General features: G+C 43.5%; 1 protein-coding gene across 7 annotated transcripts in view; it reads right to left on the bottom strand.

Annotated features, from left to right (window-relative positions):
* The window catches only part of jmjd1cb (jumonji domain containing 1Cb), a 200,107-nt gene that overhangs the window by 104,100 nt on the left and 73,263 nt on the right, over positions 1-22,744 (bottom strand). For 2 of the 7 annotated variants that reach the window (XM_072239188.1, XM_072239186.1), the window contains exon 3: positions 1,693-1,806. The exons of 2 other annotated variants lie outside the window; for them this stretch is intronic. In XM_072239188.1, coding sequence (XP_072095289.1) covers positions 1,693-1,806 — 114 coding nt within the window. Of the gene's footprint in view, positions 1-1,692; positions 1,807-19,258; positions 19,541-22,744 lie in introns of those variants that run through there. 3 more of the 7 variants (XM_072239190.1, XM_072239189.1, XM_072239192.1) reach the window with 3 other exon arrangements.

The raw sequence follows: 22,744 nt of genomic DNA, 5'->3' as shown, positions 1-22,744 counted from the left end.
CTACCCATGTACCTTCATTTGCTGATCCTGCCAGTATACTCTCCCTCAGTATAGTTGTAATGCTCTCCCGAATCAGCAATGTAACATCTCTTCCCTTTTGGAAGACCCCTCCCTCCCCCCCATCCCCACAACCCAACCGATGGTCAGGCCTGAAAGATCATTGGAAGCTAACTCCTGTCCTTTCTTCAGCCACAATATTATAATTGCACATGCTGATCCGTGCTCTCAGCTCATCCATTTCACCTTCAAGGCTCCCTGCATTAAAATAAATGCAGTTAAGCTCATCAGCTTTCTAATGTTTCCCAATCCATCCCTGGCTGCTGTGCATACTGGAACTGCCTGCTCTATTTACTGCATAAACTTCTCTCTTCCCTCCTGCTGCAGTGTTATTTTGGCTTCCACCCCCTGCATCACTAGTTTAAACAACCCAAACACCACTTGATGAACCTCCCTGACAGGGATTAGTCATCATAGGTGCAACCCATCCTTCTAGTACTGGTCATCTCTGCTCCTGAAAATGTATACTTATATCTTAAAACCTGACTTCTGCACCAGCTCCTTCTGATTTCTAAACTCATTATTGCATGATACAGGAAGTAATCCTGGTCCAACTAATCTGAGAACTATCACCAAGTCAACTACTTGTCAGAAACTTGAGTTAGTCTGCACATCCTGGAATTGGAGAGAGCTAAGTGGATGATAGTGATTAAATGAGGAGAATAAATATTAACCTTGATTTCAAGGCAACTTAGCAGAGCAAACAATTGATTACAATGTTAACAGATGCAGATATTTTATTACAAATGGAAGGCAAGATGTTGGGAATTATCAAGTACAATTATAAATAATGTGGGATATACCATTTCCATGTTATAAGTTGTGAAAAATATTAGAAAGTGGCCAGGAAAATGTATGGTCAGGAATGTCTTTGAACATGGGTACAAGAGATTATCTAGTTCACCAAATTAAGACAGAGGGAAGCGGGGTGGGGTGGGGGTGGGGCTACATCAGAAACTGCAATCACCATGGATGAGAGGCATCTTAGCAAACAGGCTAAGAAAGGATTTTTCAAGTAGAAATCAGAGTGGTGGGGGATTAAGGGAGTTAGATTAGAAAACGGCATATATACAGGAAACACAATTGTATGTATAATAAAAAAGATGAGTTGTTTGCTGAACAAAGAACCGTGAGTGACATGATGATTTTGACAATTTAAAATATCTTGCTAAAATACACTGTCAGAAAGTACATCAGGACGGAGAGAGAACAAGGAATAAGATGTTATCATTTAAGAATGCAATTTCAGTCAATTCACTGGCAATCAAAAACTTTGTTTCATGGCAAGCAAGTATTCCAAATGCAAAAGTGGATGAATGCTGTTCCACTGGCAGAGCTCATGCAAACAATGACAGGAAAACCAAAGAAGATTGATGAGGTCAGTTTCAACCAGAGAGTTAACTAGGAAAGGTAATGGAGCAGTTGTGGTTTTATTGCTGAAATGAGGTCAATAATGTGTGCATCTGCTTACGCAATTATCAACACTACAATAAACTGTCACAGATCATGCTTATTACAAAGCAGGTCATTTTCAAATATTGCACATCTAATTTAATAAAATATTTCCATTCCATTAAGAAAAGTTGAAATATTTTGTCATTTTCTGACATGGCAAAAAATTGATCACTATCCTACCTGGTAGACTTGGAAAGCACTATCCCCAGGTATAAAATTCAGTTGTTTATCCACGAAGAATTCTATTGCAATTAATAAATGAAGCACAGGCTTTCCCACTACGGACTTGAATGTCTAAAGAAAATTTAAAAAACCTTGGTTGGTTGAAGCTTGATTAGTGCTGCAATTAAACTTTACATTTTGGCACAGATTCCAAAATTAGTTTTAAAAATAGTTAAACTGTCTTAATATATTATGTAAATACCCAACAAAAACACAAATTTTTGAAATTTATTTCAAGAGGACTGATAAAAGGCCATCAATCTGAAACAGGAGCTACGTATTTCCTCTCCACAAAGGATGCTTGACATGGGAAGCATTTCAAACATTTTCTGTTTTCATTTCAAATTTCCAGCATCCATAGCATTCAACTTCTGCATAATATTTTAATTCAAGCACTCTACATACAAGATAGTCATTGAATTGGAATACTAGTCATACAGATTAGAAGCAAATATTATTGTTTTTTTTATTGTTTAGCACTTCATAATCCAGATTCAAGCATGACCACGTGAAAATAAATCAACTGTAGGCGTTACCACAATAAATAAACTAAAGTTTACAACACTTTTTTAAATGGTCATTATGTACACAAGATAAGGATTCAAAATTACAGTATGTCATTGTGTTGTAACTGTAAAACATACAGAAGCACAAGTCCTTTAAATTACTACTCAGTATAAAATATTCATGTAATGTAGTATATAGTCCAAAGTAGTACTAAGAAACAACTTCAATGGCTCCTTTTAAATCAATAAAAAATAAAGAAAGAAACAACTTCAATGAAAGAAGATTTAGATCAGATTTTACCTTCAGTCCTGAAGAAATGCTGACGGCCAATTATCTCTTACCTTATTATGAACTACTGGCATTTGGCAATATTAGACCACAAAACATAGGAGCAGAATTTGGCCATTTGGCCCATCGAGTTTGCTCCACCATTCAATCATGGCTGATCTTTCCCCTCTTCTCCCCCGCCCCCCAGCCCCAAGCCCCGGCCTTTTCCCCATAACCTTTGATGCCATGTCCAATCAAGAACCTATCAAGCTCTACTTTAAATACACCCAATGACCTTACATCCACAGCTGCCTGTGGTAATAAATTCCACAAGCTCTGGCTAAAGAAATTTCTCTGCATCCCTGTTTTAAATGGACGCCCCTCTATCTTGAGGCTGTGCCCTCTTGTCCTAGACACCCCCAACATGGGAAACATCCTATCCTCATCTACCATAGAGGCCTTTCAACATTCAATGAGATCCCCACCCATCCTTCTAAATTCAAGTACAGACCCAGAGCTATCAAACATTCCTCACATGATAACTCTTCCATTCCTGGAATCATCCTTGTGAACTTCCTCTGAACCCTCTCCAATGCCAGCATATCTTTTCTTAGATGAGGAGACCAAAACTGTTCACAATACTCAAGGTGAGGCCTGACGAGTGCCTTATAAAGCCTCAGCATCACATCCCTGCTCTTGTATTCTAGACCACATGAAATTAATGCTAACATTGCAATTGCCTTCCACACCTCTGGCTCAACCTGCAAGTTAACCTTCAGGGTGTTCTACACAAGGACTCCCAAGTTCCTCTGCATCTCAAATTTTGGGATTTCCTCCCCATTTAGAAAATAGCCTGCAGATTTATTTCTTCTACCAACGTGCATGACTATGCATTTTCCAATATTATATTTTATTTGCCACTTTCTTGCCCATTCTCCTAATCTGTCCAAGTCCTTCTGCAGCCTGTTTCGTCAACACTACCTGCCCCTCCACCAATCTTTGTATCATCTGCAACCTTGGCAACAAAGCCATCTATATCATCTAAATCATTGATACAGAGCATAAAAAGAAGCGGTCCCAACACCGACCCCTGCAGAACACCACTACTCACTGGCAGCCAACCAGAAAAGGATCCTTTTATTCCCACTCACTGCCCCCTACCAATAAGCAATGCTCTAACCATGCCAGTAACTTTACTGGTAATACCACAAGCTCTTAACTTGGTAAGCACCCTCATGTGTGGCACCTTGTCAAAGGCCTTCGGAAAGTCTAAAGATACAACATCCACTACATCCACTTTATCTATCCTACATGTAATCTCCTCAAAAAATTCCAACAGGTTTGTCAGATGAGATTTTCCATAAGGAAACCTTGCTGATTTTCTCCTATCTTGTCCTGTGTCACTAAGTACTCCATAACCTCATCCTTAACAGCTGACTCCAAAATCTTCTCAACCACTAAGGTCAGGCTAACTGGTCTATAACTTCCTTTCTGCTGCCTTTGTCCTTTCTTAAAGAGTGGAGTGACATTTGCAATTTTCCAGTCCTCTGGCACCATGCCAGAGTCCAATGATTTTTGAAAGATTATTACTAATGCCGCCACAATCTCTATTGCTACCTTTTTCAGAACCCTAGGGTGCAGTTCATCTGGTTCAGGTGTACCCTTAGGTCTTTTAGCTGTTTGAGCACCTTCTCCTTTGTAATAGTAAGTGCACTCACTTCCCTTCCCTTGCACCCTTCAAAATCTGGCACACTGCTAGTGTCTTCCACAGTGTTAGATCATTAGATCATGAAACTGACAATAGCTTCAAGAATTCCATGCATATATAGCTTATGTGAGATTCCCATAATTGCTGACAGTGATTCAACTCTACAACAACTTTGTTTTATAACACATGGTTGAAAATCAATTGAAATGACCAATTGTTCAGATATTTATTAGCCTTACCATGAATTATCAAAAAATATGACATTTTGTTGCATGAGGTGCAAGGAAGTTTTGTTTTAAATGACATAAACAGCCATAATTACTGCTTGTATAAAAAAAGTAGGAATACGAACCCACACTACCATTTCACAAACCTATGCTGAACTAACTAGAAGCAGAACTTCACATTCTCATCTACCCACAGTAACTTTTCACTCCCTTGTATATCAAGTATCAAAGACACAGTTCTACAAACAAATGATATAATAATATTTTTTGAAAGTCTAAAATTTCCTGAAAACAGCAAATCACTTGAATGGGTAGTTTAATTTAAAATCAGCAGCATTCAGTCATTTGCACATGACATAAGTATAGATTTCTGTTGCTAGTCTTTCAACTATCATCCAACAAAAATGGAAATAGAAAATGGAGGTTTGTGGCTTGATCCAGAGCTGCATGTACTGCACTGAAAGCTTGGCAGTTTTCCACTTAAGTGCCACAAGTACAAAATTTCCACACAATTGCCAAAATCACATGCTTACTGAACATTCCTCTTTGCTTTCCCAATCACATAGCAACATTCTGGATTCCAGGAGCAAAGAAAACTTGAAGTGAATTAGTTTTTAATGCTGCAAAATTTGCTTAGACAAATGAACATTCAGCCCAATCATTCCAAAGGAAAGAGCATAGAACACAGAATAGGACAGCATAGCAACACACTCTTTGGACCTCAATGCTGTGCCAAATTAAACTATTAATTAGGTGCAAAACTAAACTCAACTTCTGCCTACACAATGTCCATTTCTCTCCTGAAATATCTACAAAGGACTATGAAAAATTTACATTTAGATTTTAATAAAATAAATTTACTTAAATACTGCCAAATTTATGCAAAGATGTTGAGAGTTTAATGGAGACTCTTCTTGATGATGGTCACTCATATGTTGTGATTGTTACTTGTGGCCATGCATGAATGTTGTGCTAGCATGGAAGGTATAATTTGCTGAGCATTTGCAAATGAAATGAAGATCAAACAAGGTACCTACTTCTAACCTTAAAGAAAGTCTTTGATGAAGCATATGAGCTGGCACTTGGACAATACTGACAGGTATATCGGCAGTCTTATCCTGGGACTAGAGTGATTGACCTCCATCAACGATAACCATCTTCCCCTTTATGGCTTATAAGTTTAATCATCTTAGTATTTTTCTCAATATCTAATAACTTCAATTTTACTTTGATTTTTGATGCTACAAACTATAAAATACCAGATGACAGCAAGGGCTGTCACTCTCATCTCACTTTTGTTGTTCAATTATTTGGTCCATATATGGATCAAGATCTGGAGCACAATGGTCCAGAAAAATAATACACAATAGATATTAGGCTACTGATCAGTAAGTGCTGCTCGACAGCACTATTGAAGATACCTTCCTTCACTCTCCAGGCAATTAAGTTTAAACCGAATGGGCACTAAACAGCCAGAATGGATTTTTCTTGCTTTTTTTTTTGTGAACAGGAGATACCTACGCAACTTCCCACATCATACAGCTCATGCCACAACATTAACTGTACTGGAACAGCTTAACTAGATATACAGCTAGTTCTGAATTGGCCTTCAGTGCTACATCTCAAATCAAATTTAAATAACATTCAAACCATACATAGGTACAGCCAAACAAAACAGCGTTCCCCTGGAGCCAAGGTGTAACACATTCAAAATAGCAAGCAAACACTCAGAAATAGTGAATAACATAATTCAAGCTATAGAGCAAAGAAGCATATTCACTCGAAAAAAAAACATATATAATCCAAGACCCTGAGCGACAACGTCCAGCAATCGACGGTACAGTCTCCTGGCAGTGTACAGACGCATATATTCTCCGCTCAAGTATGGGAGGGCAGTACTGACAGGCGAGACCAGGCTCCAGCTGAGCTCAACCACGCAGTAGCACTTCCACATCTTTCTCCTGGTCTGCATAAGCAGGCAAGCCTGAGGCTTGAGGCTTGAGGCTTAGTTCTCACTACAATTGAGGCTACACAGCTCCCACGTCAGCTGTCCCTCCACTAGACAAGGGTAACAGGCCTGCAGCAACTTACATTATCACTGTCCAACACAGTCTTGCGATCACAAATGAAATGTCCAAGACAATCTCCCACAGATATACTGCATCAACTTCAATGTTTCCTAGTAGCAGGCAACAACAAGGTCTGCAGCCAGATCAGCTCCTTCAAACCCAAACTGGCTCATACGACACATTGGTGGGCTCCACTAATATCCCAGTGGGGCCCTCCAACACCTCGGCCAGCTCCGCCACCAACAGCAATCCAGCTAGTCCAATCAACAAGCAGCTCACTGATCAAGCAGCCCTGCAGTACCCAATGTTCTTGGAGTTGAATTGTCTTTGGATCGTAAAAAACAAATTTTACAAAGTGAAAAGCAACTTTGGTCAGCATATGAAGGCTACTGCTTTGGCATGCAACGCCATCACACTAAAAGAAAGCGAGATGGGATAGCTGGGATATTCACTAGCCCCACTGCCCTTGCTGTATCCACTGCTAACAGAAATCAAGAAATCAAGGTGAGTTTTGTGATGTCGGCACTGAAGCAAGATGGATCATCCATATGGCCATTCTTTCTGAAAGCTTCAGTCTAATCCTTAGCCCTTCTGTGGCCAGAATGCCATTAACTATCTAAGCTTAAAATGAAAAATGACAAATTGAACTTACCAAAACATTAAGCAATTGTGTGGCGACCTACTTTCTGGCACACACGAACCGGCTCACAACAGCGCGCGCAGGCAGAGGGCCGGCCCCAAAAAGGGCGCCAGGCCATCTTCACCAGCAGGGGGAAAATCCCGCGCGCGGGAAGGGTCTGGGAATATGCATTCCCCACAGCAATCCCGCCCAGGGAGGGCGGGAACGGGAAGGCTTTAAAGCAGGCCGCGAAGTTTGAATAAATCTCTTTCATCACAACTCTAACTCACCGACTCCGTGTGCTTATTCTAGCGCTGTGTGTAGCACACCGCTACAATTGGTGACCCCGACGGCCCAAACGATATTTGGACCAGAGATGACCGATGCTGCATCTGTTCACACAGTTTTGTTAAAATTGCCAAGCTTCTGGACGCTGCGACCCCAATTATGGTTCGAACAAGCAGAAGCACAATTCCACATTCGGCAGATAACCGCAGAGTCCACTCGCTACTACTACGTGCTGAGCTCACTCGACCAGGAGACTGCTGCACAAGTTGAGGAGTTTATACAGTCACCCCCGGAGGACGGCAAATACACAGCATTCAAAGCCCTGCTCATAAGGACTTTCCGACTCTCATGGCGCGAACGAGCACGCCGCTTAATGCACCTGGATGGTTTGGGAGACAGGCCGCCGTCAGCATTAATGAACGAGATGCTGGCCCTGGCTGAAGGACACAAACCCTGCCTCATGTTTGAGCAGGTGTTCCTAGAGCAACTGCCCGAGGACATATGCCTGCTGCTGTCCGACACAGATTTCAGCAACCCCCGGGAGGTGGCGGCCCGAGCAGATGTGCTGTGGAATGCCAGGAAAGAGAGAGGGGCATCCGTCGCACAGATCACTAAGCCGCGTGCCCAACGACAGACCAGACCAGGCCCGGCAGCAGAGCCTACAAAACCCGGCGACGGGAGTGAGGAGCCCAACGAACAATGGTGTTTCTACCACCAGCGGTGGGGCACAGAGGCCCGCCACTGCAGACCACCCTGCAAATTCCCAGGAAACGCCAGGGCCAGCCGCCGCTGATGGCTACAGCAGTTGGCCATCAGGACAGCCTCCTGTACGTCTGGAACAAGCAGCCGGGACGCCACTTTTTGGTCGACACCGGAGCGGAGATCAGCGTCTTACATCCAACGAGTTACGACACCCGCAACAGAGAACCGGGACCCACCCTGAGGGCCGCTAATGGCAGCACAATATGAACCTACGGCACCCACACGGTGCGGCTACAGTTCAGCTCCAGCCGGTTCACGTGGGACTTCACACTGGCCGCCATGGCCCAACCACTGTTGGGGGCAGATTTTCTACGAGCCCACAGCCTGCTGGTCGACCTGCAAGGGAAGCGATTAGTCCACACCAAGACTTTTCAAACGTTCTCCCTGGGTGAAGCACAGTTGCCAGCCCCACACCTGGACTCCATCACGCTGTCCGACGATGAATTCACCAGGGTCCTGGCGGATTTCCCATCAGTACTGACACCGCAGTTCACGGCAGCCATGCCCAGACACGGAGTTCAGCACCACATCCCGACCCAGGGACCACCCCTCCACGCCCGCGCTCGAAGGCTTCCCCCGGACAAGCTCCGACTGGCGAAGGAGGAGTTCAAGAAGATGGAGGAATTAGGGATCATACGATGGTCCGACAGCCCATGGGCCTCCCCCCTTCACATGGTGCCCAAGGCAACGGGGGGCTGGAGACCATGCAGTGACTACCGCAGACTGAACGAGGCTACAACACCAGACCGCTACCCTGTGCCGCACATTCAAGACTTCGCAGCAAACCTACACGGCGCAAGGATCTTTTCCAAGGTAGACCTCGTCCGGGGATACCATCAAATCCCTGTACATCCGGACGACATCCCCAAAACAGCACTTATCACCCCATTCGGACTTTTCGAATTCCTCCGAATGCCGTTTGGTCTAAAGAATGCCGCACAGACTTTCCAGCGGCTAATGGACGTGGTGGGACGCGACCTGGACTTTGCATTCATCTATTTGGACGACATCCTCATAGCCAGCAGTAGTCGGCAGGAGCATCTGTCCCACCTCCGCCAGTTCTACTCCCGCCTGAGCGAATTCGGCCTTACAATCAATCCAGCCAAATACCAGTCCGGACTCGACACCATCGACTTCCTGGGCCACAGGATTACTAAAGACGGGGCAACCCCGCTGCCCGCCAACGTAGACGCGGTCCGCCACTTCCCCCTACCCAACACAATCAAAGGCTTGCAGGAATTTGTGGGTATGGTGAATTTTTACCACCATTTCCTCCCCTCAGCAGCCCGAACCATGCGCCCCCTGTTCACCCTGATGTCGGGTAAGGGCAAGGACATTACCTGGGACGAAGAGGCTGCAACCGCTTTCGTTAAAACCAAAGAAGCCTTAGCAAACGCCGCGATGCTAGTGCACCCCAGAACGGATGTTCCTACTGCCCTCACGGTGGACGCATCCAACACAGCGGTCGGTGGAGTGCTGGAACAACTCATCGAGGGTCGCTGGCAACCCCTGGCATTCTTCAGCAAACACCTACGACCACCCGAATTCAAATACAGTGCTTTCGACCGGGAGCTATTGGCACTATACCTGGCAATCCGGCATTTCAGGTACTTCTTAGAAGGTAGGCCCTTCACCGCGTTCACAGACCACAAACCGCTTACCTTTGCGTTCACTAAGGTGTCCGACCCCTGGTTGTCCCGCCAGCAGCGACATCTGTCCTACATCTCCGAGTACACGACGGACATCCCGCATGTCTCTGGAAAGAACAACGTCGTGGCGGACGCACTTTCCAGACCTACCATACAGGCCCTGTCCCAGGGGGTGGACTATGCAGTGCTGGCAGAGGCACAGCAGGCAGACGCTGAGATCCCCAGTTACAGGACTGCAGTCTCCGGTTTACAGCTTCAAGACCTCCCCGTAGGCCCAGGTGAGAGGACCCTACTATGTGACGTAGCTACCGGCCAACCCCACCCCGTCGTCCCAGCAGCCTGGCGCCGGCGGGTTTTCGAGTCCATTCACAAATTAGCGCATCCCTCCATCAGGACAACCGTCCGGCTGGTCGCCAACAGGTTCGTGTGGCATGGACTTCGTAAGCAGGTCAGTGAATGGGCCAAAACGTGCATGCAGTGCCAAACGGCCAAGGTGCAGCGGCACACCAAGGCTCCGCCACAGCGGTTCGAACCCACCCGCCGGAGGTTCGACCACATTCACGTGGATATCGTGGGGCCCCTGCCAGTGTCACGAGGAGCGCGGTACCTCCTAACTATGATAGACCGGTTCACCAGGTGGCCAGAGGCAGTCCTGCTCACCGACACCACCTCCGAATCCTGTGTCCGAGCACTGATCGCAACCTGGGTAGCACGCTTTGGGGTACCGGCCCACATTACCTCTGACAGGGGCGCCCAGTTCACCTCCAGCCTGTGGTCGGCTATGGCCAGCCTTTTAGGAACACAGCTGCACCACACAACTGCCTACCACTCACAGTCGAACGGACTAGTGGAGCGTTTCCACCGTCACCTGAAATCGGCTCTCATGGCCCGCCTGGAGGGGCCTAACTGGGTGGACGAACTTCCCTGGGTCCTGCTCGGAATCCACACGGCGCCCAAGGAGGATCTGCACACCTTGTCGGCCAAGTTGGTGTACGGCGCGCCCCTGGTCGTCCCAGGAGAGTTCATACCAGCCCCAAGGGGGCAAGAGGAAGAACCCACAGCAGTCCTGGACAGACTACGGGAGAGGCTCGGTAACCTGGCCCCCATACCCACTTCACAGCACGGACAGAGCCGGGCACTGCAACAGCGGCCCTACGAGGGACCGTTTAAGGTGATCAAGAACAACGGGTCCATGTTCGTGCTGGACATTGGGGGGAGAGAGAAGGTAGTTATGGTGGACCGACTCAAACCGGCCCATGTGGACTTGGCGCAACCGGTCCAGGCTCAGGCACCGCGGCGCAGGGGCAGACCTCCCAAACAGAGGCCGATCCAGACTGTGGACATTGGGGGAGGTATCGCCAGTTCTGGGGGGGGGGGGGGTTATGTGGCGACCCACTTTCTGGCACACACGAACCGGCTCACAACAGTGCGCGCAGGCAGAGGGCCGGCCCCAAAAAGGGCGCCAGGCCATCTTCACCAGCAGGGGGAAAATCTCGCGCGCAGAAAGGGTCTGGGAATATGCATTCCCCACAGCAATCCCGCCCAAGGAGGGCGGGAACAGGAAGGCTTTAAAGCAGGCCGCGAAGTTTGAATAAATCTCTTTCATCGCAACTCTAACTCACCGACTCCGTGTGGTTATTCTAGCGCTGTGTGTAGCACACCACTACAAATGTATTAAAAAGTTACAAAATAACAAAAATAATTTTAAAAATGTAATTTACCTATTCTTGCCTTTACCACAATCGTCAATATCTAGAACCTACCACCTTCTGGATGAAAGGTTTCATCCCCACTACCAATTACCATAAATCTACAACATTAGGTCTATGAACCTCCGCAAAAGCAAATAAAAGCTAATCTATCCTAGCCCCTTTTTAAAAAAAATTTCCAATTAAGTTCTACTTAGCCTTATCTGTTGCTACAACAACAATCCAAGCTCAACTATTTTTCCATTTGACTACACTTTTTTCAAATTGCTGTGCGATGATTATCTCCGCTGTTCTGTGATGGATAAAATCTACACGGTAATTTAGACAGCTGCTCAATAACTACTGAAAATGGGTTGAGAAGGACTCTGGCAACTACTATCTCTATAACAAAAAGCAGGAAAAACTCCTCTGTAGATATCACAATCAAATTTCTCTTTCCTGAAGATGATTACAGTCAAGAATCACTGAGATTTCTTGCTATATCCCCTTCTTCCCAGAAATGGATAATGAGATTGTGGATTAATAACTGAAGCTCTTGACCAAATTTTAGGATTTCAGCATCAATGCTGTCTGCTTTCAAAGCTTTGTTATTTTTGAGATGGAATGTAACCTTCTTAACATCTTGTTGGTCGAGTCCAGCAGCAAACGTGACCTAAATAGGATATTGTGGGACCAAATCCAGGGTGCTCCTTTGGATTGGTCTTCAAGGGGTTTCTTCTGGTGAGTGTTGAATCCACTCTGTACTAAACACGTTCAATTCCATTCCTGGCTTTCAGTGGCATGTGGCCCACTGAAAGGAAAACTTTTCCATAACTGTAAAGGATTTAAATAGATACAAAATTATGTGTTTCAAAATGATAGATGAAACCAAGATAATGTACTTTTACTATTCCGTGTACACTGAAGAACTATTACTCACCTGCCATTTTGGGAGGTGGCTACAGAAAATGGTGTCGATTTTTTAATTGAAACTGTTACGAACACCTAAAACAGTTTGCTCAGTAACAAAAGGATCACTAATTTATTCTGTGTGCCCTGCTGAATCACTACAATAATCATTGCTAGTGTTTCAATTATTATTTACTGTTAAAAGATGATTGACCAAAAATGTACAGAGGTTTCAGTTAATTCAACGTAAGATTCCCTGGAGATGACAAGATATATTACAACTTGGCATTATTCCATGAAGTATTTGCATCTAATAAACCAAACTTTTATGCCAATGCTAATGGACAGCTCTAAAGGCTGCCATAACTGGTACCTGTAAACAGATTTTTAGCTTCTCTAAGAAAAACCACAGGAGATCAAGGTGCTAACTAACTATAAATAAGTCATTCTTAGTTTGGAAGCTCCATCTTTCCTCAAAGGAAAATAAACAGTTTTATAGACACCTAAAGTTCAAAGTAAATTTATTATCAAAGTACATATATGTCATCATATTCAATCCTGAGATTTATTTTCTTGTGGACATACTCAGTAAATCCAAGAAGCATAATAGAATCAATGAAATACCAACCCCAACAGAAGGGGCAAACAAGCAATATGCAAAAGACAACAAATAAATGAAAAATAAATATCGAGAACATGAGATGAAGAGCCCTTGAAAGTGAGCTCATAGGTTGTGGGAACAGTTCAGTGATTGGGCAAGTGAAGTTGAGTGAAGTTATCCCCACTGGTTCAAGAACCTAATGGTTGAGGGGTAAATAACTGTTCCTGAACCTGGTGGTGTGGGTCCTGAGGTTCCTATACCTTCTTCCTAAGGGTCATTGGGGGCTGTCGAAGCTTGTGAAGAACCTTCCATGTTTTGATGGTCAAGGTGAGTCAGAAGGCATTAAGCTTATCTGGGAGTGAAACCTTGTTGTCACTTACATTGCTTGGTTTCACTTTGTAAGAGGTTTGAAAGGCAGAGATGCAGAAGAAGAATGTTCTGTGCATCAGATCCTTCACAATACTCTACACCATCCACAGTAATTCTTAAAACATTATGGGATGGCATTGAGTTACATGTGAAATTTACAGCAGATATTTCACAAGGCAGTAATATAATTTTTAAATGTCTTATGAATTCAAACAAAATGGCACGACTCAGTAATTTTACATCTGCACAAGGGCATCATCTAACATGTTATGGGAGAGATTCAGAAAAGATCTAGCATTCAAAAGAAGGTGTCAATGAAGAGCTCCACCATGAAGTACCACTGAAATGTGCTCTACCACAAATCACCATCATGGACCATCCCATATCCCTCAGGCTACCACTACAATCAAATAAGAACTCAAAAAGGAGTGCAGAATGACACACCAGCTGTAGTATTGGACTTTCCAAAAACTACAGTCCTAACCTGGTGAAACTGCAACAGATGGCTGCATGCTTGCACAACTGAAAGGATAGCAAGAAATGGACAGAACTATGTGATCTCAGGCCCAATAGATCAAAACTCTACAGTCATGAGTGGTGGTGAACAATTAAACTGCTACTACATAGAGGAGACTTCAAAAGGAGCTCTATCCACAAAGATGATGAGTCCAGAATATGCTTGCATTCAAGCCAGAAGCACATGGTACAGTAGTGTAGCGGTTACGCATTTGCTTTACAGAACTAGCGATCACCAATCAGTGTTTGGTTCCCGCCGCTGTCTGCACATACTCCCTTTAACTGTGAGGATTTATTTTGGATGTTCCGGTTTCTTCCAACATTCCAAAAGTCATAAGATTGGGGTTAGTGAGCTGTGGGCACTTGCAGGCTGCCCTCAGCACAATCCTTTGACTATTTTGGCCATTGACTAAAAACAATGCATTTCACTGTATGTTTCAATGTATGTGACAAATAAAACTAAACTTTTAATATCTTTATCTTTAAAATCTTTTTCTAGCTGAAGATGCTTCTGATCAGGTGATTCATCTTGGTTCCCTCCTGAGATCCCTCCTTGTTACATAGAACATAGAATAGTGCAGCACAGTACAGGCCCTTCGGCCCACAGTGTTGTGCCAACCCTCAAACCCTGTCTCCCATATAAGCCCTCACCTTAAATTCCTCCATATACCTGTCTAGTAGTCGCTTAAACTTCATTAGTGTATCTGCCTCCACCACTGACTCAGGCAGTGCATTCCATGCACCAACCACTCTCTGAGTAAAAAACCTTCCTCTAATATCCCCCTTTAACTTCCCACCCCTTACCTTAAAGTCATGTCCTCTTGTATTGAGCAGTGGTGCCCTGGGGAAGAGGCGCTGGCTGTCCACTCTATCTATTCCTCTTAACATCTTGTATACCCCTATCATGTCTCCTCTCATCTTCCTTCTCTCCAAAGAGTAAAGCCCTAGCTCCCTTAATCTCTGATAATAATGCATACTTTCTAAACCAGGCAGCATCCTGGTAAATCTCCTCTGTACCCTTTCCAATGCTTCCACGTCCTTCCTATAGTAAGGCGACCAGAAATGGACACAGTACTCCAAGTGTGGCCTAACCAGAGTTTTATAGAGCTGCATCATTACATCACGACTCTTAAACTCTATCCCTTGACTTATGAAAGCTAACACCCCATAAGCTTTCTTAACTACCCTATCCACCTGTGAGGCAACTTTCAGGGATCTGTGGACATATACCCCCAGATCCCGCTGCTCCTCCACACTACCAAGTATCCTGCCATTTACTTTGTACTCTGCCTTGGAGTTTGTCCTTCCAAAGTGTACCACCTCACACTTCTCCGGGTTGAACTCCACCTGCCACTTCTCAGCCCACTTCTGCATCCTATCAATGTCTCTCTGCAAACTTTGACAATCCTCTACACTACCTACAACACCACCAACCTTTGTGTCATCTGCAAACTTGCCAACCCACCCTTCTATCCCCACATCCAGGTCATTAATAAAAATCACAAAAAGTAGAGGTCCCAAAACAGATCTTTGTGGGACACCACTAATCACAATCCTCCAATCTGAATGTACTCCCTCCACCACCACCCTCTGCCTTCTGCAGGCAAGCCAATTCTGAATCCACCTGGCCAAACTTCCCTAAATCCCATGCCTTCTGACTTTCTGAATAAGCCTACCGTGTGGAACCTTGTCAAATGCCTTACTAAAATCCATATTGATCACATCCACTGCACTACCCTCATCTATATGCCTGGTCACCTCCTCAAAGAACTCTATCAGGCTTGTTAGATACAATCTGCCCTTCACAAAGCCATGCTGACTGTCCCTGATCAGACCATGATTCTCTAAATGCCCAGAGATCCTATCTCTAAGAATCGTTTCCAACAACTTTCCCACCACAGACGTAAGGCTCACTGGTCTATAATTACCCGGACTATCCCTTCTACCTTTTTTGAACAAGGGGACAACATTCGCCTCCCTCCAATCCTCCGGTACCATTCCCGTGGACAACGAGGACATAAAGATCCTAGCCAGAGGCTCTGCAATCTCTTCCCTCGCCTCGTGGAGCAGCCTGGGGAATATTCCGTCAGGCCCCGGGGACTTATCTGTCCTAATGTATCTTAACAACTCTAACACCTCCTCTCCTTTAATATCAACATGCTCCAGAACATCAACCTCACTCATATTGTCCTCACCATCAAGTTCCCTCTCATTGGTGAATACCGAAGAGAAGTATTCATTGAGGACCTCGCTCACTTCCACAGCCTCCAGGCACATCTTCCCACCTTTATCTCTAATCGGTCCTACCTTCACTCCTGTCATCCTTTTTTCTTCACATAATTGAAGAATGCCTTGGGGTTTTCCTTTACCCTACTCGCCAAGGCCTTCTCATGCCCCCTTCTTGCTCTTCTCAGCCCCTTCTTCAGCTCCTTTCTTGCTTCCCTATATTCCTCAATAGACCCACCTGATCCTTGCTTCCTAAACCTCATGTATGCTGCCTTCTTCCACCTGACTAGATTTTCCACCTCACTTGTCACCCATGGTTCCTTCACCCTACCATTCTTTATCTTCCTCGCCACTCTTCAGCCAAGTTACTCTATGTATCATCAGGAAACAGCAGAGTGCACTGGATACAGTCAAGACCACATATGGAAGGGACCACTCAACATTATCACTGAAATTTGTGCTCCTTAATCAGTCACCTCTTTAATCAAGTTGCTCCTGTACTGTTACATAATTGGCAACAACTTGACACCGATGTAAATGTTCACCTATATCCTATTCATAAAAAAGCAGGACAAAGCCAACTGGGCTAATTATTACCAAGAATACTTTCAATGATCAGCTAAATGATGGAATGTCTCCTCAATACTGATATCTATTCACCATTAACCTGAACCCCGATGCTCTGTTTAGGTTCCACCTGCAGATTCCAGACACAGCCAGACATAGTCAACACTTCTTCTCTGCAACTTAAAGCATAATAGATTTCTAACTTCTCCTTGCTCTAAGTTATAAACCTGCAACATTAACTCTATTTTTCTTTCCACGGATCAGTAGTTCTGGCATTTTCTTGTTTAATTTTAAGTTTTGACAGTACAACTTAGACAAGTACATTAACATTGTGGCTACCACAGCAGATCTGACACTTCTGACAAGTAATTAACTTCCTGACACCCAATGTTTTTCCATCATCTCTCAGGCACAAGTCAGGAATATAATGGAGTATTGTCCACTTATTTAAAACTGTAGTTCTAATGACACTTGAAATGTACCAACATCCAAGACAATGGAGCAAATTTGTCTGGGCACCTTAATCACAGCCTTAAGCAATAATCCCTCCACATCCAGCACATTGCAGTATAACATGTACCACCTGGCCACTCTGACAACGAAACTATAACCTCTGTTCTTTTATCCTTCTGGAAAGCAGGTGTGCAAGAGCAGAACCTCTAAATCCCCCTTTAACTTGCACATCAGCTGAAAATGTATTGCTGCACCTTCATTATTGCACGGTTTAATTGGTAAAATCCCAAGCCAAACAATATTTTGTGAGCACACACACAAATTATTAGATTCAGCAGGTCTGGCAGCATCAATGGAGAGGAATAAGCAATCAACATTTTGGGTAGAGACCCTTCATCGGGGCTCTGAAAGGTCTCAGCCAGAAATGTCAACTATTAGTTCCTGCACTGTATTGTGTTCTAACACAAATGCTACACTTCCAAGTTGTTGACGAGATACCTTCCTCTCAACGGCAATTAGGAATGCAACAGAAATGCAAGAATTGCCAATAATACCTCCATCTTGAAAAATAAATAAACGTTTCTTAAATTAGTCACTCGGTTATGTCAGTGCGTATCAAGATGAGATCCAACAAATATTAAAAGTACACTGTTCTTTTGTAGAAATGCAATGTGTAATTAAACCACCATTTACAATACACCAAACCAAAAAAGTGTTCCCATGCTATAAATAGACAAAATTCAGCTTGTAAACATTTAACAACTTAGAAGAATTTGAGCTTATCTGCACAGAATTTCCATTAATAACTAAGAGCTTAATGGAGTCCTACCCGTGGTGCAACAGAACTAACCCAGTCAGACACTTAGATTTGCAAGACCTGAGAATTCTTTACAGCATACATGATATTATGACTACGGAAATGTCTGCAAAAACTATATCCTGTTTTGGGTTTGGTGCAGCACCACACTCCATTCACAACTCAAGTACAAAAATAGTGAATTCTTACTGTAGCTTTTAATCAGATGTTTCAACTAAATGTCAACACAATTTCAAAATGTACTAAATTAAATACTGTAATGTTACAGTAACTATAACATAAGCATCCAAATACCCAAGTCACATAAAACACAAATACAATATACAAAAACATGACCCTTTTACCCTAGAAAATAACTATAAATTCTTCTTGGTTCTGCAATGTAGTGACTGTTACAATTGGGGAAAACAAGATATTCTTCACACTAACTAGCAATAGAAAATATAATCAGCCTTGACAGAGCAATCAAGTCCCTTTATATAAACACTTGAAATTTGAAAGGCCAGTGGTTACACTTCATTAATTTAAGGTTGCTGAAAACTGCTGTGTTAAATTTATTATCTTATCAACTATCACAAATAAAATATGATAATTCTTTACTGCATATAATTGATTAAGAATTCTGTATTTAGAAACATAGAAAATAGGTCCAGGAGTAGGCCATTCGGCCCTTCGAGCCTGCACCACCATTCAGTATGATCATGGTTGATAATCCAACTCAGACCCTGTACCAGCCTTCCCTCCATACCCCCCCAATCCCTTTAGCCACAACGGCCATATCTAACTCCCTCTTAAATATAGCCAATGAACTGGCCTCAACTGTTTCCTGTGGCAGAGAATTCCACAGATTCACTACTGTGTCAAGAAAAAAATTTAAAACTGTTTACTTTTGCGTAAAGGATAAACTGCAATGTTGAGCAAATCAGTATTGCCGATAGATTTTTGTCAATGGTGTCAAATCAAATAGGTTGTTATCCGACTCAAAACACACTCCAATACATAAATACTGAGAACAATATTGAGAAAACCGATTTCCTCCCAAAGAATTCCCATTCAAATTGCTGCTTATGTGTGAACAAACCAGATGCCAAAGATTACAGATTAATATTCTTAATCAACAGCACACTTTCACTCACAGGATCAGTGAACTATTTCAGTTTAAAGTGCAGAACAGTTGAATGTACCGTGCTACATTCCAGCGATTCAGTATTTAACACATTAAAAGGGCAAGCAATATACATGTTATAAATTTTCTTTTTTTTTTGGAAAAATAGCTGAGTACCTCTGCTCCGAGAGAGCCTTCTCCCTCCCTTTACGCCCGAGTGCAGATTGTGCAGAGGCGGATCACTGATCTCCCTTTGTCATTATTAGTGCTAACAAAAAATAAACCATGCAACTGTTAGCACACCATGTAAAGATGTAGTTCATGAACGTCATTCCAGAACTGGTTATTTAGTCAGCCGTCCAAAACAGATAATTGAACAAAAATTATAAAATTAAAAGGTTTTGCACCATGTGTTATGTTTTTGGACTTGAAGAACATTACAAAATAGACTGCAGAGAAGCATGAGCAACCCTAATTCGACCTCCTTTTATAAAGACAGCTCAAACGAGGCGGAAAAGGGCGGTCCTTCAATCTAAAACCAAGTCACAGGTGGTAAAACAGTCACTTCCAGCATGAGTCATGTTAATGATTACTCAGTCTAACTAAGAGATATTCGGAAGGAGGCGTTTACTCACTGCTTCAGATAAAAACCAGATTAATGTCAACTCTTGGGCAATTCTCGCTTGATTTCCTTACAAACAATACTCTGGTGTAGCAATTCGTTCCCTTATGAATAGAATTATTTTAGACCATTTCAAAACTGTCTACCCTATTGTAAACTTTCTTTTATTTTGATTCAGACATTTTCTGTTCTTTTCTTTAAAAAAAAATCACTCAAATACAAGGCACTGTGGAGTAAAGGGCTAAAAATGATGATATCCAGACCAGGGAAATTGTCAGTTTTTTTTAAAGCCAGCAATACCATAAGCAGTATGCAGACGCCACTTGCAAAAGTCCTTTCTTGGAGGCTGACCTCTTTGTTCACCATTTCACTAAAGCATGTAAGAAAATGGCCATAACAATCACAAAACAAAGGCCCTCTACCAACTAACCCTCCAAACAACACTTCCTCTACTAAGACCCTGGAAAAATATGGACCAGTTCTTATGTCTTATGGGGAGGGGGCATGTCTGCACAGTCAGACATCCATGAAGAAATTAACTATAGCCCTTAACGCATCCCTACCATCTCTGGTTGTCTGACAAATAAGGTGTTTGGAAGATCAACACCACAAAACTGGCCTAGACCTCCTGGTCTTTGAGACTGCAGTGACCCCTTACGTTGCTAAGAATTTGACTGCTAACAACTGGCAACACAAACACTGAAAGAATGGCACCAACACTGTCTCCACAAAATCAAAATTCACTGGAAGTGATCAGATGCCAGCATCTTCTCCCAGACCAATACCATGAGTACAGAGACCTTAGTTTCTCTGTTGGATAGGTCATGTTCATAGGCCAGACTCCCAAAGCAGACACTATTCCATGCTCTGTCATCACCAGGGGTATTGGGATTGGTTTATTATTGTCACATGTACTAAGACAGAGTGAAAAGCTTGTCTTGCAGTAACAATGCAGAATAAAATGTAAAACTACGGAAAAAGTGTAGTGCAAGTCATAATGAGCAAATTGTGAGGCCAAGAGTCCATCTTGTGCAAGCAGTCTGTTCAAGAGTCATAAAACAGTGGGATAGAAGCTGTCCTTGAGCCTGTGGTGCATGCTTTCAGACTTCCGCATCTTCTGCCTGATGGGAGGGGAGGGAAGAGAATTCTGTGGTGCGTGAAGTCTTTGATTATGCGAGGCGCTTTACAGAGGCAGCAAGAAGTATAGATAGTCCATAGATGTTTCCTGTGATGTGCTGACCTGTGTCTACAACTGTCTGCAGTTTCTTGTAGTCAAGTGCAGATCAGTAGTCATACCCACTATTTAGGCATCCAGACAGAATACTTTCTATGATGCACTGATAAAAATTGGTAAGAGCTGATGGGGACAACAGACAATAATAGGTGCAGGAGGCCATTCAGCCCTTCGAGCCAGCACCGCCATTCACTGTGATCATGGCTGATCACCCACAATCAGTACCCAGTTCCTGCCTTATCTCCATAACCTTTGATTCCGCTATCTTTAAGAGCTCTATCCATCTCTTTCTTGAAAGCATCCAGAGACTTGGCCTCCACAGCCTTCTGGGGCAGAGCATTCCATATATCCACCACTCTCTGGGTGGAAAAGTTCCTCCTCAAGCTAAGTCTCAAGCTAACTTTCATTAGCCTCTGAAAAAGCAGGGGCACTGGTACTGGTGAGCTTTCTTGGTCGTGACATCAACACGGTTGAACCAGGACAGACTGTTGATGGTGTTCACACCTAGGAACTTGAAGCTCTCAATCTCTCAACCTCAGCAACGCTGATGTAGACAGCAGCTTGTGCACCACCAGCACCCCTTTTTGAAGTCAATTACCAGCTTTTGTTGACATTGAGGGAAAGGTTGTTGCCATGACAGCTTAGAGAACTAAGCTCTCTATCCCCTTCCTGTACTCCGATTCATCATTATTTGAGAAGCGGCCCAGTACAGTGGTATCATCTACAAACTTGTAGATCAAGAGTTCCCAACCTGGGGTTCATAGACCCCTTGCTTAATGGTGTTGATCCATGGCATAAAAAAGTTGGAATCCCTGTTGTGGATGGAATTAGTGCAGAGGGAAAGATTCTAAGATGCTCTCAAAGCCTCCTTGAAAAAGTGCAACATCTCTACCAACTCCTGGTAATCTCTAGATCAAGACTGTTCAAAGGGAATATGCATTTTAGGTTGAATTGAGACTACTGAGTCCATACATAAGGGGAACAGAGAAGCCAAGCATGAGGGCATGGACTGCCTCTCAAACATCAGGTAAGATTGCTCAGATCTCAGTTCTGGGGGTTCACCTATTTAATATAGAAAATACTATTTATTTTTAATCATACACACCAAACTTTAATGATGAGTGAAAGATCATTCAGGTGAAACACAGAATCATAAGAGTACATGTGACCCAGCATGGAAACAGGCCCTTTGGACCATCTCATCCATGCTAATTATTTGGCCTACGAAGCTTGTCTCCCATTTGCCTGCATTCAAACATAAGAACATACTCAGTGGTATGGAAGATGACAAGCATTAGACCACAAAACCCTACAGAGGATAGTTAAAACCATCAATATGATCACCAGGGTCTCTCTCTCCCCTATTTGTAACATTTACCAGGACCGTTACTGACAAAGGGCCCAAAGCATTGTTGAGGATCCCTACCACCCATTCCACAATCTCTTTGACCCACTACCAGGGGTATAAGAGTATCAGATCTAGGACTACCAGACTGAGTAACAGCTTCTTCCCAAAGGCTGTGAGACTACTGAATACCCTGCCCCCACCAAGATCTCATCACTAGGACAGCAAGCTATTTATTGATCACTGTTTACATGTGCTGTGCACAACATGCATTTTACATTATATTTTATTAACTTATTTATGGCAATATTTTGGTTTATGTGCTGTGGACATTATAGGTTTTGTGGATGCATCACGGTCTGGAGGAACTTTGTTTCATTTGGCTGTATATAGAAACAGTTAGATGGCAGTAAACTTAAACTTGAATTAAACTCGGACATAAAGGCTATTTGTCCCGTCAAG

Source organism: Mobula birostris, chromosome 21 (assembly GCF_030028105.1).
Source record: "Mobula birostris isolate sMobBir1 chromosome 21, sMobBir1.hap1, whole genome shotgun sequence".
NCBI lineage: Eukaryota > Metazoa > Chordata > Chondrichthyes > Myliobatiformes > Myliobatidae > Mobula > Mobula birostris.
This window is presented reverse-complemented; position numbering and strand designations above follow the sequence as displayed.